This window comes from Bison bison, unplaced genomic scaffold (genome assembly GCF_000754665.1).
Source record: "Bison bison bison isolate TAMUID 2011002044 unplaced genomic scaffold, Bison_UMD1.0 scf7180017864256, whole genome shotgun sequence".
In the NCBI taxonomy this organism is placed as follows: Eukaryota; Metazoa; Chordata; class Mammalia; order Artiodactyla; family Bovidae; genus Bison; species Bison bison.
The window spans coordinates 981,466-997,317 of NW_011494828.1; the positions used below are offsets into that span (position 1 = coordinate 981,466).

At 40.6% G+C, this 15,852-nt stretch overlaps 1 protein-coding gene across 1 annotated transcript in view; it reads right to left on the minus strand.

Moving 5' to 3' along the window:
- Positions 1–13,722, minus strand: part of EIF2B3 (eukaryotic translation initiation factor 2B, subunit 3 gamma, 58kDa) — a 113,859-nt gene extending 100,137 nt beyond the window's left edge. The window contains exons 1-3 of the mRNA XM_010847825.1: positions 13,649–13,722; positions 10,677–10,833; positions 1,168–1,316 (exon numbers count right to left, since the gene is read on the minus strand). Of these exons, the coding sequence (XP_010846127.1) occupies positions 1,168–1,316; positions 10,677–10,824 (297 nt within the window). The 5' untranslated portion in view covers positions 10,825–10,833; positions 13,649–13,722. The remainder of the gene's footprint in view (positions 1–1,167; positions 1,317–10,676; positions 10,834–13,648) is intronic.
- Positions 13,723–15,852: the final 2,130 nt, after the last annotated feature.

The window sequence follows — 15,852 nt, forward strand, 5'->3', positions numbered from 1 at the left end:
AATGAATTTTTTCCAAAGGACATCAATTTTAGAATAGTCAACAGTGGATCTTTCTCAGTTTATGTGCCACAAACCATGGGGGAGACTGCATCCTCATATCCGTAGGCTCGCAATATAATTTTTTTTTAATTTTTATTTACTTGCTATATCATTTTTAAAATAATTTTATTTATTATTTATTTATTTTTGGCTGTGCTGGGTCTTCATTGCTACACGGTCTTTTCTCTAGTTGCAGCAAGCGGGGGCTACTCTCTAGTTGAGGTACTCAGGCTTCTCATCGTGGTGACTTCTCTTGCTGTGGAGCATGGGCTCTAGTGCGTGGGGGCTTCAGCAGCTGTGATACGTGGGCTCAGTAGTTGCAGTTCCCAGACTCTCGAGCACAGGCTCAACGATGTGGCGCCTGGGCTTAGTTACCCTGAGGCATGTGGAATCTTCCCAGATCAGAGATCAAACCTGTGTTTCCTGCATTGGAAGGCAGATTCTTTACCACTGAGCCACCAGGGAAGCCCATTCATGTTAGTTGCTTAATTAAAGGAGACTAAACTTCCAAATACTATCATGTGAAGGAGCCGAAATTTTTTTAAGTTTCTTCCTATTTCTTTCCACTCAATCTCTCATCTGCAGAGTCAGTTGGTGGTCTGATTTCTATTACTATACATGAAAATGAAAGTGAAAGTTGCTCAGTCATGTCCAACTCTTTTGACACCCCATGGACTATACAGTCCGTGGAATCTCCAGGCCAGAATACTGGAGTGGGTATCCTTTCCCTTCTCCAGGGGATCTTCCCAACCCAAGGATCGAACCCAGGTCTCCTACATTGCAGGCAGATTCTTTACCAGCTGAGCCACCAGGGAAGCCCCTACTATACATAAGTTTTGCTTATTCATGAACTTTATATAAATGGAATCTTCTGAAGTACATTAGAAATGTATCTTTTTTATAAAGATGTAGTATGACTGAAAAATACTGGAAACTAGTGACTGTGACAACTGAGTGTCTAAATCTTTACTAGTAACCAAACTAAACAGCAGCTGAAACATGGGCAACAAAATATGGGGTACTAGAATATATTTTTTAAAACACATTGTAAACTGCAATGCATTGGGAAAACAAGATGATATTTATTTTCAACAAATAAACAAAAAAAATCAATAAATAGTTTTTCACCTTAAGTTTCTGATATATGTGGCGCAGAGAATCTGCAGTTCCCATGTCAGCTTCATCAGGAATACACACGATATCTAGCTTCATTTTCATCTTGTTGAAGTCTGCACACAAAGCCTTTTGGACATCCTTGGTTGTAATGACAATGACTTCTATAGCATGAAAAAAAAGGAAGGAATAGTGCAAAAACTCTCATTCATTTAGACCGTGGTTACACTACTTCAATTAGATTTGGTCTGTTTCTAGATTTAGTAATGACAGCTAATATTATTGAGATTTTGCAACATACTTTACATGCATCTTCTCAATTAATTCTTACAGAAAATTATTTAAAAATTGTAAAATTCCTCCATTTTACAAATGAGGAAACTTGGACTAAAAGATATGAAGTGACTTTGTTCAGGGTACATAAAACCAGTAAGCAAGAGATCTAAGATAAAACATGTTAATATATTAAACACTACTTCTTCCTGACATAAAGAATGCAAAAGAGCACTTATTAAACCATATACCAATGAGATTCTATTCTATTCTAGTTTTAATTTTTGGTCACACCATGCTGCATGTGGGATCTTAGTTCTCCTGACCAGGGATTGAACCTGTGTCCCCTGCATTGGAGGCATGGAGTCTTAACTACTGGACCACCAGGGAAATCCTGGGATCACATTTTAAAACTTCATTCACTACAAAGAGAGAGCTATCACCACTTCCCATCAGATGGCTATTAGTGTTTCACTGATGATCATAATGAATCCAGTAACAGACAATTTCCATGTAATAGATGCCTTCACCTTATCCATATAGCCATCAATTAACAAAAACTTGGGGTTCTGTCATAGATCTTTGGCAGGGTAATGTAATCCACTGCAATATAACATGTGTTGCAGATATTTGAAGATTAGATTTTAGCATCTCTAAAGTGTAACAATTTCTATATGTGTTTCATGATAGTGCTCAATTACCTCTCCCTTTCACTATAATCATTCTTTCTTTCACTTTCTTCTTTTCTTTCTTCCTTCCTTCTTTCTTCCTTTTCCCACTTAGCTTTCTTTCAGTCATTAACTCACTCATTCAACCAACAAATACAATTATATTTAATATGTAAATTCAGGCACTGAGAATTCAGAAATGAACTAAACATGGCTCCTATTCTTAAGAAACGTAACATGAAATTTTAGACATGAAAATGGTTAAGGAAGGCTTCATGGAAGGGATGGCTTTTGAGGCAGGCCATGATGAACTCAAGTCCAATTTAGTATATACCGTACATAAAATGCTGATGTTACAGAGATGAATTAGACACAGTACCTGCTCTCAGGAAGATCAGTCTAACATGCCACTAACTACAGCATAAAGCAGACCTTAAAAGGTACTGAGATAGAAAAACGAAGTGTGATGAAAACATAGAGGACAGGGTGACCGACACTGTTTGGGATTTCAAGAAGGTGACATTTCCATACGGTGGAGAGATTTTAGGTCGAATGAAGGGAGTTAACTATAAACATGGGACAGTCTCATAACTGGACCAGTTAGTTCTGTTCAGGCACTCAGTCATGTCTGACTCTTTTTGACTCTACGGACTGCAGCACACCAAGCTTCCCTGTCCATCACCATCTCATGGAGCTGGCTCAAACTCATGTCCATCGAGTCAGTGATGCCATCCAGCCATCTCATCCTCTGTCGTCCCCTTCTCCTCCTGTCTTCAACCTTTCCCAGAATCAGGGTCTTTTCCACTGAGTCAGTTCTTCACATCAAGTGGCCAAAGTATTGGAGCTTCAGCTTCAGTATCAGTCCTTTCAATGAATATTCAGGACTGATTTCCTTTAGATTGACTGGTTGGATCTCCTTGCAGTCCAAGGGACTCTCAAGAGTCTTCTCCAACACCACACTTCAAAAGCATCAATTCTTCCCCACTCAGCCTTCTTTACGGTCCAACTCTCACATCCATACATGACTACTGGGAAAACCATACCTTTGACCAGACGGACCTTTGTCAGCAAAGTAATGTCTCTGCTTTTTAACATGCTGTCTAGGTTTGTCACAGCTTTTCTTCCAAGGAGCAAGCGTCTTTGAATTTCATGGCTGCAGTCACCATCTGCAGTGATTTTGGAGCCCAAGAAAATAAAGCCTGTCACTGTTTCCACCGTTTCCCCATCTACTTGCCACAAAGTGACCAGATGCCATGATCTTCGTTTTTGAATGTTGAGTTTTTCACTCTCCTCTTTCACTTTCATCAAGAGGCTCTTTAGTTCCTCTTCACTTTCTGCCATAAGGGTGGTGTCATCTGCATATCTGAGGTTATTGTTACTTCTCCTGGCAATCTTGATTCCAGCTTGTGCTTCATCCAGTCCCACATTTCGCATCATGTACTCTGCATAGAAGTTAAATAAGCTGGACGACAATATACAGCCTTGACATACTCCTTTCCCAATTTTGAATCAGTCCATTGTTCCATGTCCAGTTCTAACTGTTGCTTCTTGACCTGAATACAGATTTCTTGGGAGGCAGGTAAGGTGGTCTGATATTCCTGTCTCTTTAAGAATTTTCCAGTTTGTCGTGATCCATACTGTCAAAGGCTTTAGCATAGTCAATGAAGCAGCAGTAGATGTTTTTCTGGAAATCTCTTGCTTTTTCGATGATCCAACGGATGTTGGCAATTTGATCTCTGGTTCCTCTGCCTTTTCTAAATCCAGCTGGAACATCTGGAAGTTCACGGTTCATGTACTGTTGAAACCTATCTTGGAGAATATTGAGCATTACCTTGCTAGCATGTGAAATGAGTGCAATTGTGCAGAAGTTTGAGCATTCTTTGGCATTGCCTTTCTTTGGGATTGGAATGAAAACTGACCTTTTCCAGGCCTGTGGCCACTGCTGAGTTTTCCAAATTTTACGGCATATTGAGTGCAGCACTTTCACAGCATCATCTTTTAGGATTTGAAATAGCTCATCTGGAATTCCATCACCTCCACTAGCTTTGTTTGTAGTGATGCTTCCTAAGGCCCACTTGACTTCACATTCCAGGATGTCTGGCTCTAGGTGAGTGATCACACCATTGTGGTTATCTGGGTCATGAAGATCTTTTTTGTACAGTTCTTCTGTGTATTCTTGCCACCTCTTCTTAATATCTTCTGCTTCTGTTAGGTCCCTACCATTTCTGTACTTAATTGTGCCCATCTTTGCATGAAATGTTCCCTTGGTATCTCTTCATTTTCTTGAAGACATCTCTAGTCTTTCCCATTCTATTTTTTCCTCTATTTATTTGCATTGATCACTTAGGAAGGCTTTATCTCTCCTTGCTATTCATTATGGAGAGACTAATGCTAAGCAGGGCTATGAACTTCCTAAAATAATGAACTATATGAACAGAATGAACAAAGAGTTTATAGATCAACTCCAGAATATCATGTTTAGGAGTCATTCTCCAAATTCTGAGTTAGCCTCATTCAGAAGGAATTTTCTATATAACAGGCATTTAATATACCACAAAAGACTATCCCCAAATATAACTAAAGATATATAGCAAGAGGAAAAAAAAAAAGTGATAAATGACAAAGCCATAAGAACTTATTAAAGGAAAGTAGTATATTTAAAAGTGTATTAAGATGTGTCATTCACCTGTGATACTGAGTTCTAAAAAGAAAATCTTTTCTAAAACACATTTCAATGTCAATATCATACAGACCACTGCAAAGAAGTGTTCATGGGTCTGTCTCAAGAAAGTATGAGTGGAATAAACACTGGATCATAAGCCTAGGGCCCAGGATCTGGCACCACCTCCATCTGGTATTCTAATCTGCTTTATCTAACCAAAGGACACCCCAAACTCATTGTGGCCAAAGCCAAACTCACTGTCTTCGTTCAAACCTGTTCATTGTCTTACATTTCCTCTCCTATTACTGACATCACCATCCACTTAGCTACTTACCGAAGCAGAAAGTAGAGGGAACTCATCCCTTTCTTTCTACTACCCCTCCGCATGAATCAACAACTTTCCCAAATGGGCCTTCTTCACCATCCTTAGCACTAATGCCTTAGTTCAGGCCCTCTTTGTTGTTAGCATGGACTTTTGTATCAATCTCTTAACTCATCTCCTTGCTTATAGTCTTGACCCCCTCACATTAATTCTTCATACAGCTCCCAAAGCAATTTTTTTAAAAATCTGTATTTCAAATTTATTACCATGAAGTTGTTCACATTTGCTTATTATCTTTTTTGTTTGTTTGCTTGTTTTGACTGTGCTGCATGGCTATAGTATCTCAATTCCCCACCAGGGACTGAACCTGGGCCACGGCAGTGAAAGTGCAGAATCATAACCACTAGACCACCAAGGAACTCTCTTGCTTATTAACTTTTAATGTCTGTAGGATTTGTGGTGATGTTTCATCTTTCATTCCTGTTATTAGTAATTTGTGTCTTCTCCCCTTTTTTTGATCAGTCTAACTAAAGATTTAACAATTCTATTGATATTTTTTTTAAAGAGTCACCTCTTGGGTTTTACTGATTTTCTCTAATGCTTTTGGCTTCTATTTCACTTATTTCTACTCTTATCATTTTTATCTCCTTTCTACTTGAGTTTCATTTGCTTCTCTTTTTCCAGTTTCTCAAAGTAGAAACTTAGATGATAATTTGAGACATTTCTTTTCTAACAGAGAACTTAATGTTATAAAATTTTCTCTAAACATTGCTTTAGCTACATCCCTCAAGTTTTAAAACACTGAATTTTCATTTTCAGTAAGTTAAAAACATTTTCTAATTCCCCTTGTGGCCAGATGGCCAAAAAGCACAAGAAAAGATGCTCAACATCACTAATTATTAGAGAAATGCAAATGAAAACTACAATGAGCTATCACCTGGCACTGGTCAGAATGACCATCACCCAAAAAAAATCTAAAAACAATAAATGCTAGAGAGGGTGTGGAGGAAAGGGAACCCTCCTACATGGTTGGTGGGAATGCAAATTGGTACAGCAACCATGGAGAACAGTATGGAGGTTTCTTAAAAAAACCCAAAATTGAAACTACCATATGAGCCAGTAATCCCACTCCTAGGCATATACCCAGAGAAAACCACAATTCAAAAAGATACCTAAAAAAAAAAGATACATGCACCCCGATGTTCAGTGCAGCACTATTTACAATAGCCAGGACATGGAAGCAACCCAAATGCCCATCAACAGAGGAATGGATAAAGAAGATGTCATATATATACTTGGTGGGATACTACTCACTCATAAAAAAGAACAAAATAATGCCATCTGTATCAACACTGATGGACCTAGAGACTGTCATACTGAGTCATGTAAGTCAGACACAGACAGGTAAACATCATATGATATTGCTTATATGTGGAATCTAAAAAAAAGGAGTACAAATGAAGTCTGTATAGAAGCAGAGCCACAGATGTAGAAAACAAACCAGGGGGCAAAGAGGGAGAAGGAATAAATTGGGAGTTCGGGATTGACGTAGAAATACTACTATATAAAATAGGTAACTAATAAGAACCTACTGTATAGCACAGGGAACTCTACTCAATACTCTGTAAAGGCCTATATGGGAAAAGAGTCTACAGAAAGAGTGGATATATGTGTATGTATAACTGATTCACTTTGCTGTACACCTGAAACTAATACAATACTGTAAATCAACTATACTCTAATAAAATTGTTTTTTAAATTTCCTTTGTGGTTTCCTCTTTGGGTTATGTACAAATATGTGGTTTGATTTCCAAACACTTAGGGATTCTCTTGATACCTGTATGTTATTGATTTCTAATGTAACTCTACTGTGGTTAGAGAATATATTTTGTATTATTTTAATCTTCAAAGAATTATTGAGACCTGTTTTATTTCAAAAAATACAGTCTATCTTAGTAAAAGTTCTTAGCATTTGAAAAGAATTGTGCATTCTGCTTTACTAGGTGGCATGTTCTATAAATGTCAATTAGGTAAAATTGTAAAAAATCCTAAGGAATCCACAAAAGGCTGCCAGAATTAATAATAAGTGTATTTAGCAAAGTTGTAGGATACAGGGCAGCATAAAAAAGCTATGTTTTTATGTACTAGCAATGAATTTTCTGGAAATTGAAATAATTACCATTTATGATAACACCCTCTTCCAACAACACAAAAGAAGACTCTACACATGGACAACACCAGATGGTCGACACCAAAATAAGATTGATTATATTCTTTGTGGCCAAAGATGGAGAAGCTCTATACAGTCAGCAAAAACAAGACCAGGAGCTGACTGTGGCTCAGATCATGAACTCCTTATTGCCAAATTCAGACTTAAATTGAAGAAAGTGAAGAAAACCACTAGACCATTCAGGTATGACCTAAATCAAATCCCTTATGACTATACCGTAGAAATGAGAAATAGATTTAAGGGACTAGATCTGATAGACAAAATGCCTGATGAACTATGGATGGAGGTTTGTAACATTGTACAGGAGACAGGAATCAAGACCATCTCCAAGAAAAAGAAATGCAAAAAAGCAAAATGGCTGCCCGAGGAGGCCTTACAAATAGCTGTGAAAAGAAGGGAAGCGAAAAGCAAAGGAGAAAAGGAAAGATATACCCATTTGAATGCAGAGTTCCAAAGAATAGCAAGGAGAGATAAGAAAGCCTTCCTCAGCGATCAGTGCAAAGAAAATAGAGGAAAACAATAGAATGGGAAAGACTAGAGATCTCTTCAAGAAAATTAGAGATAGCAAGGGAACATTTCATGCAAAGACGGGAACAATAAAGGACAGAAATGGTAGGGACCTAACAGAAACAGAAGATATTAAGAAGAGGTGGCAAGAATGCACAGAAGAACTATACAAAAAAGATCTTCATGACCCAGATAATCACCATGGTGTAGTCACTCACCTAGAGCCAGACATCCTGGAATGTGAAGTCAAGTGGGCCTTAGGAAGCATCACTAAGAACAAAGCTAGTGGAGGTGCTGGAATACCAGTTGAGTTATTTCAAATCCTGGAAGATGACGCTGTGAAAGTGCTGCACTCAATATGCCATAAAATTTGGAAAACTCAGCAGTGGCCACAGGACTGGAAAAGGTCAGTTTTCGTTCCAATCCCAAAGAAAGGCAATGCCAAAGAACGCTCAAACTACCACACAACTGCACTCATGTCACACGCTAGTAAAGTAATGCTTAAAATTCTCCAAGCCAGGCTTCAGCAATACATGAACCACGCAGAGTACATCATGAGAAAAGCTGGGCTGGAGGAAGCACAAACTGGAATCAAGATTGCCGGGAGAGCTATCAATAACCTCAGATATGCAGATGACACCACCTTTATGGCAGAAAGTGAAGAAGAACTAAAGAGCTTCTTGATGAAAGTGAAAGAGAAGAGTGAAAAAGTTGGCTTAATGTTCAGCATTCAGAAAACTAAGATCATGGCATCTGGTCCCATCACTTCATGGCAAATAGATGGAGAAACAGTGGCTGACTTTATTTTTCTGGGCTCCAAAATCACTGCGGATGGTGATTGCAGCCATGAAATTAAAAGATGCTTGCTCCTTGGAAGGAAAGTTATGACCAACCTAGACAACATATTAAAAAGCAGAGACATTACTTTGCCAACAAAGGTCCGTCTAGTCAAGGCTATGGTTTTTCCAGTGATCATGTATGGATGTGAGAGTTGGACTATAATGAAAGGTGAGTGCTGAAGAATTGATGCTTTTGAACTGTGGTGTTGGAGAAGACTCTTGAGAGTCCCTTGGACTGCAAGGAGATCCAACCAGTCCATCCTAAAGGACATCAGTCCTGGGTGTTCATTGGAAGAAATGATGTTGAAGCTGAAACTCCTATACTTTGGTCACCTGATGCAAAGAGCTGACTCATTTGAAAAGATCTTGATGCTGGGAAAGACTGAGGGCAGGAGGAGAAGGGGACGACAGAGGATGAGATGGCTGGATGGCATAACCGACTCAATGGACACGGGTTTGGGTGAACTCTGGGAGTTGGTGATGGACAGGGAGGCCTGGCGTGCTGTGGTCCATGGGGTGACAAAGAGTCAGACACAACTGAGCGACTGAACTGAACTGAACAAATAAATACAATAAAATATGTGTAAGTCCTATACACTGAAAACTATAGAGTAGTTGTGTAAGTTAAGAGAAATTACAAAAGGCCTAACTAAAAGGAGAGTTATATCATGCTCCTCAATCAGAAGGCTCAATACTGTTAAGATGTGAGTTCTCTTTCTACTGATATATGGATTCAATTCAGTCTTAATCAAAATTCTAGCAAGTTTTTTTGTAGAAACTGATAAGCTGATTCTGAAATTTATATAAAGATACAAAGGACTTAAGAGTAGCGAAAACATGAATTTAACCATTTTAAACTTTAGTTTAATAATCCTTTCAAGACTTCCTTGTGCTTCCACTGTAGAAGGCATGGGTTTGATCCCTGGTTAGGGAACTAGGATCCCACATGCCTTGTGGCACAGCCAAAAAAAAAGGCTCTTCACTGATTTCCCACTGCTTTCAAGAAAAAAAAAAATCTAAATTCCTCAACATGGAATACAAGGCCCTTCATAGTATAATGCCTGTTCATTTCTCTCATTACATTTTTTCCCTCTTACGCTCGATATTGCTGCTGTTGTTTAGTCACTAAGTCATGTCCGACTCTTTGTCAACCCCATGGACTAGAGCCCACCAGGCTCCTCTGTCCATGGGATTTCCCAGGCAAGAATACTGGAGTAGGTTGCCATTTCTTTCTCCAGGGGATCTTCCCAACCAAGGGATCAAACCTGTATCTCCTGCATTGCCAAGCAGATTCTTAACCAGTGAGCCACCAGGGAATACACACTGATGTTACAGCCAAATAAAATGAAAAGTAGTTATAAAAAAAAGAAAAGAAAAGTCGTTGCGAGAATATGTGCTGATCATGACTCTATCTCTGCAAAATTTACTACTTCTGTATGGAATACTTCTGGTCAGAATGTCAATCTATTTTCCAAGAGTCAATTCAAGGGTCAGCTACTCTGTAAAGTCTTCTCTGAATCTCGCAAGTTCAAACAGTATCTTCCTTATATTAATAACAAGCACTTATAATGTGCCTCTGTTATAACATTTATCACATTACACAATGATAATCTGTTTACATATGTATCTCTCCACTAGACTTTAAGGTTCTAGAAATCAGGGCTTGAGTTAACCTTTTCAATTCCGTACTCCAGTGTTTAATATACTACCTGGCACATACAGGTTCTCAGTAAATACTATGAGGCATGTGGTCGTTCTCATATTATGTTCTGATATCCTTCCAGGGTTATCTTGGATCACTGTGGAGACCAGCTCTAAAAAAGAAACACTTAGCACTATCTTCTCAACCTTTTTCACACAGCAATAGAATACTCCAAAGTTTCTAATTTAAAGAGGCCAGTCTCCAGCCAACATTGAGTCCTAGTCTTCTTTCATTCATTTCTCTCACCCTCATAAAGCTGATAAATTACTAGGATAAAGAACCCTAAAAGTTTTGTGAGTATATCTCATTGCCATGACTCACCTTCAAATCCAACACGCTCAAGCAGGTTCAGTGGGTACCAAATTAAAGGTTTGTTGCCGACTGGAAGCAGAGGTTTGGGAATACTGGAAGTCAGGTCTGTCATTCGCGATCCCCCTCCAACTGCCATTACAACTGCTTGAAATTCCATTTTTAAAAACTGTAATCACAGAGAAAACCAAGAGAAAAATGTAATAAAATCAATGTACACACAGTATTAATCTTATTTTTATTTAGGTTATTGATATTCACTTATGACAAACGTCATTTCCAACACCAATAACCAGAATAAGAAAGACTCCTTAGCCACAGTATAAACATCACATTTATCCTATTCTCTTACTGATAAATACTCTCATTTCCAGCCTGGGATTATGGGCTAGAGGGGGGACATGAATAAAACAAAAATCTGGCTCTTGCTCTTGAATTGTTGACAATTAAGAGAAGACAAATGCAGTAAATTACAATACAACATCATTAATGCCATGACAGGGATATATCTAAGGTACAGTAGGCATATATAGTGACAGTAACACCTAAGTCTTCCTAGAAAACATAGGGAAGGTTTTATAGGAAAGTGATGCTTGAGCTGACTCTTAAAGGAGTAAGAGTTTACCAAGTTGGTTTCTGATATGTGAGTTTGTATTCCCTGAAAAAAATTTTAAAACTTCTGACTTGAATTAACAGCACAAAGACAAGCACATTAGATCTCTGAAAAGTATGAAATGACTTAAGATGCTTCTATTAATTCAGCCACCTGCTCCCATTTTTTCATTACCCCCAACTTGAAATATAACACTATAAACTCAAATGTAGGCTTGTATCTTAACCTAGGTTTGCAGAGCCCAATTACAGAAACAAACCAAGTTAATTTCTTTTTTTCAGACTCAAGGTGATAAATGAAACTGTTTGACATTCAAAAAAAAAATCTCTTTACAGCTGCTACCACATAAGAGAGGCACATTAAAAGCTCACAAATCCTTATTGATTTAAAATAGAAGTACTATTTGACTTACAACAAATGATGTAACCTTTTAAAAACAAAGTGAAATTCAATGCTCTGGAAACAAAAACGTATTTAACACCAAACTGGGAAATAATGTTGCTCCTTTATCATAATTTTGATCAGTCCTGGGCTCCTCACATCAGTATCTAAACTGCAACACACACACACCATACACCCCAGCACAAAGTAAAGGCTCTTACACAACATCCACAACGTAAAGATACGGTACTTTCAATTCCAGCAGGCACTGCCTCAGATTGGTATTTAACTTCAATCTGGCATTATATAAATCTCATAACATCTGATGTTACTATGAAAAGTATTAACACTGGATCCTTAAGAGTTAAAAGACCTGAGTTTGAGTTCTGGTTCTGTCACTTACAGGTGAGGTAACCAGGGGCCTGACATTTAAAACTCAGCATCCTCAGTTTCTAGAAAAGAGCCTGGTGGTTAAGTTCACAGGCCCTTTAACCAGACTGCCTGGATTTTAATTCTAGCTCTACCATGAATTAGCTGTATGATCCAGGGCAAGCTACATACCTTTCCCAAGCCTCCATTTTCTTAATTTTCTAAGGTGAGGATAATTAGTTTCTACTTCACAGAGTTGTTATAAATATTAAATAAGTTAACCCAAGTAAAGCACACAAAACAATGACAAGCATTATACAAGTTTTTGATAACAGACAGATCATGGAAACTTTCTGTGCCAGCTGAACCATGCTGTTGCATAATTCTGGTCCCTGAATCGCTATTCTTGCTTCCTTAGTTGCCTTTCTCCTGTGTCCAGTATGTAATCACCAATTAAAGACTCAGTTGAAGAATCACCTTGTGTATAAAGACATTCTTATCCCTTCCCACCCTCTCAGAGAAGTAACTCTTTTCTCCTTAAAGGCTTCCATTCTACTATATACAGATCATCTCTACCTTTCAGGATTCACTGCCCATTTTAATTTTCATTATTTCTTGGCAAGTGTGGCATGTAGGATCTTACTCCCCTCTCCCTCAACCCACCCCCTAGGGATGGAGCCCACTGCCCCTGCATTGGAAGTGTGGAGTCTCAACCACTGTACTGCCAGGGAAGTCCATCTGCCTGTTTATTTAAATGTCTATTTCCTTTGAGTTCCTTGACTGTCATCGCTGTATTCCCAGTACCTGACATAATTCCTGTCAGATGCCAGGCATTCAGTCAGTACTTGTGGAATGAGCATCTGTGAACCTCACAACAACCCAGAGTATGCGTCAAGCTCAAACATGTGCAGAAGGGACATTAGAACCCAGATCACTAGGATCTGAGGTTCCTGCTCTCAATGAGGCTCTGGGTGATAATCATGAACATAACTGATAACAGGCAGCCTGACAAATGTCTCAATGTCACTGCCACGACTCTGAGCGATGGGAATCAAGGCAATAACTCGCTAGCCACTCAGGCTTTAGAGAGGGTGTTCTTGTCATCTTCAACCTGCCTCCGATACAGCCCTCACTGCCTTCTCCCTTTGTAAATTGATAAAAACCCCGAATCACAACTGATCTCTCAGCCAGACTTTATTGTATTGCTCTTTGTATTTGTATCTTGCACCTAAAACAACCAAAAAACAGAATAAAAGAACGAAGGACTTTTAAGTGGAAAGGATCAGGCACTGTGCGCAGGGCGTCCGGTGCTCACTCGCTGTGACTTCCAGCAGATCCTCCCCTCCCTGAAACAATTTCCTCAACTTTTGCACAAGGTGGCTGGCTCGGATGCTCCCCGAGCTTCCTTTTAGTTCGGGCACTTGGCTCCGCGGCCAGGTCCGGGAGGCACTCGAGCTGGCGACTCGGGCTCTGCACCCCTGCCACCCCCTCGGGCCCTCCTCTGCGAGGCTTGAGGAGCCCGCCTCCCTCCGGTGAAGTGAGGCTCGGCGGCCTCCACCGCGCGGCTCCCCCCGCCAGCCCGCTCGTGCGCGGCCTGGCAGCGCAGAAGCCGCAGCTTTACCTCAGGTCCCCGCGCGCCGCCACGGTTCCCAGCGCTCCCCGCGCTCCCCACGCTGCCGCCGACTGACAGCCAAAAGGCGCAGGCGCACGATGGCCGGGCAGATCGATGGGACGCGCTGGGCAGGCCCGCAGAGAAGAAAACGAGCACCGAGTAATAGATGACGGCGGAGACGGGCGCCACTGGGAGGAGGGGAGGAGTAGACGAGGCGGGGCCGCCGGAGCCTTTTCATTCATTCACAAATTACCAACGCCCACGGAGCGTCCCTCAGGTTGCAGGAGAACTAGTTCCAGTCCCTTCCTTCAGACAATTCTTCTAGGACCTGGTCCCTACTACCACTCTGCGGAAGGACAGCTTATTGGGAGCTGCGGTTTAGGGCTGACCAGTGGAGAAATCACCAAGGATTGCCAAGGTTTTCTGTGACCAGTGAGGTCTAATGTGGCCACTCAACGTTGGCTTTCTGAACCAGATTATTATGGTATGGAAAACATCCACCTTTAGCCATCAAAAGTTGGTCGGGAGTGTGGGATTCGGGAAGATCTCACGGTAATGGTGGGGAAAATCCCCTGGAGGAGGGCATAGCAACCCACTCCAGTATCCTTGTCTGGAAAACCCCTTGGACAGAGGAGCCTGGCGGTCTACAGTGCATAAGGTTGCCCAGAGTCAGACACTACTGAAGCGACTTAGCAGCACTGTGATGGTGATACTGAACAGTGGCTTGGAGAGAGGGAGTCAAATGAATATCTTGGGTAAGAGCCTTCCAAGAAGACTAGCCAGCAAGTGCAAAGGCCTTGGAGAGAGAAGGCAACTTCAGAGAACAACAAAGAAGCCAACAGAGCTGAAAAAAAGTGAGCTGGGGGAGAGTGGATGACGGCAGAGGAAGCCAGAGAGACAATGGGGGAGAAGGTAGAGAATTCAGATCCTGTGGGTCTTGTAGGCATTGTGAGGATCTTGACTTGTGCAGAGGAGCAGCGATATAACAGGCTTTTAAAGGATCACTGTGGTTGCTGTTTTGATAAAGAATCTCTGCTTCCAGAGACCAGTTAAGAAGCTGCAACATCCGGATGGAGAACCCAAACAGCTGAGTCTAGACTCCAACAATTGTGAGATAACAATAAAATAATTCTTTTTTGTTTGTTTTGTTTTAAGCAGTACGTTTTAAAGGAAGATTGTTAAGCTGCATTATCTGGTTTTGGGTGGGGGTTGTGTGGTTTCTGTTTTGTTGGCTGCGCTGCTGGGCTCAAGCGATCTTAGTTCCTCAACCAGGAATTGAACCCAAGCCTTGGCAGTGAAAGCATGGAGTCCTAACCACTGGACCACCAGGGAATTCCGTAAACTACATTGAATAACAGGAACAATGGTCGTTCTCTCTTTTGGAAGCTTCCTCTTTTTCTATCCATCTCTTTTTAATAATATTTCTTTCATTAAAAAAAAATGTATTTGTTTTATTTTTGGCTGCATTGGATCTGTTGCTGTGCAAGGGCTTTCTCTGGTTGGGTGAGTGGAGCCACTCTTGCTTGTCGTGCACAGGCTTCTCGATGCCGTGGCTTCTCCTATTGCAGAGCACAGGCTCTGAGGCACGAGGGCTTTAGCAGTTGTGGCACTCAGGATTAGCTGCTCAGTGCCACATGGAATCTTTCCCAGCCAGGGATCAAACCCATGTTCCCTGCATTGGCAGGTGGATTCTTAACCACTGGACCACCAGGGAAGTCCTCTATCCATCTGTTAAAACTTTAGTTACCTTAGCTCCCTGCCAGTTAGGAAGCGGAGTCTAACTTCTGCAATAAAAATAAAGGAATTTGACTTCATTCAACAATATTTATTGCATGCCTAATATGTGCCAACCAGTGTCTGAGATCCTAGATAGTGGGACTACAACAATCACCAAGACAGGACTTGTGATTTTTCCCTGACTTTCAGCCAGAAGAGTAGGAGCTCAGCCTAGAACGTACTGAAAAAAAAAAAAAAAAGTCCTGTGGCTACATCCATAAAACTAGCCTATCTGTACCCTGCCTCTCTTTCACTTTAGAATGCTGGTGATGAGTTATTGGAAAATTACTTAGCTCTAAACACTGAGTTGGTAAAGGGAGCCATGGAGTGATTGCTTTGGCCACAGGAGACCTGAAACTTGATTACCATTTCCTTCTACAGCAAGATTATTTCTCTCTTTGGTATTAGCTCAAGCAAGCAGAAGCCTTGGGAATTAC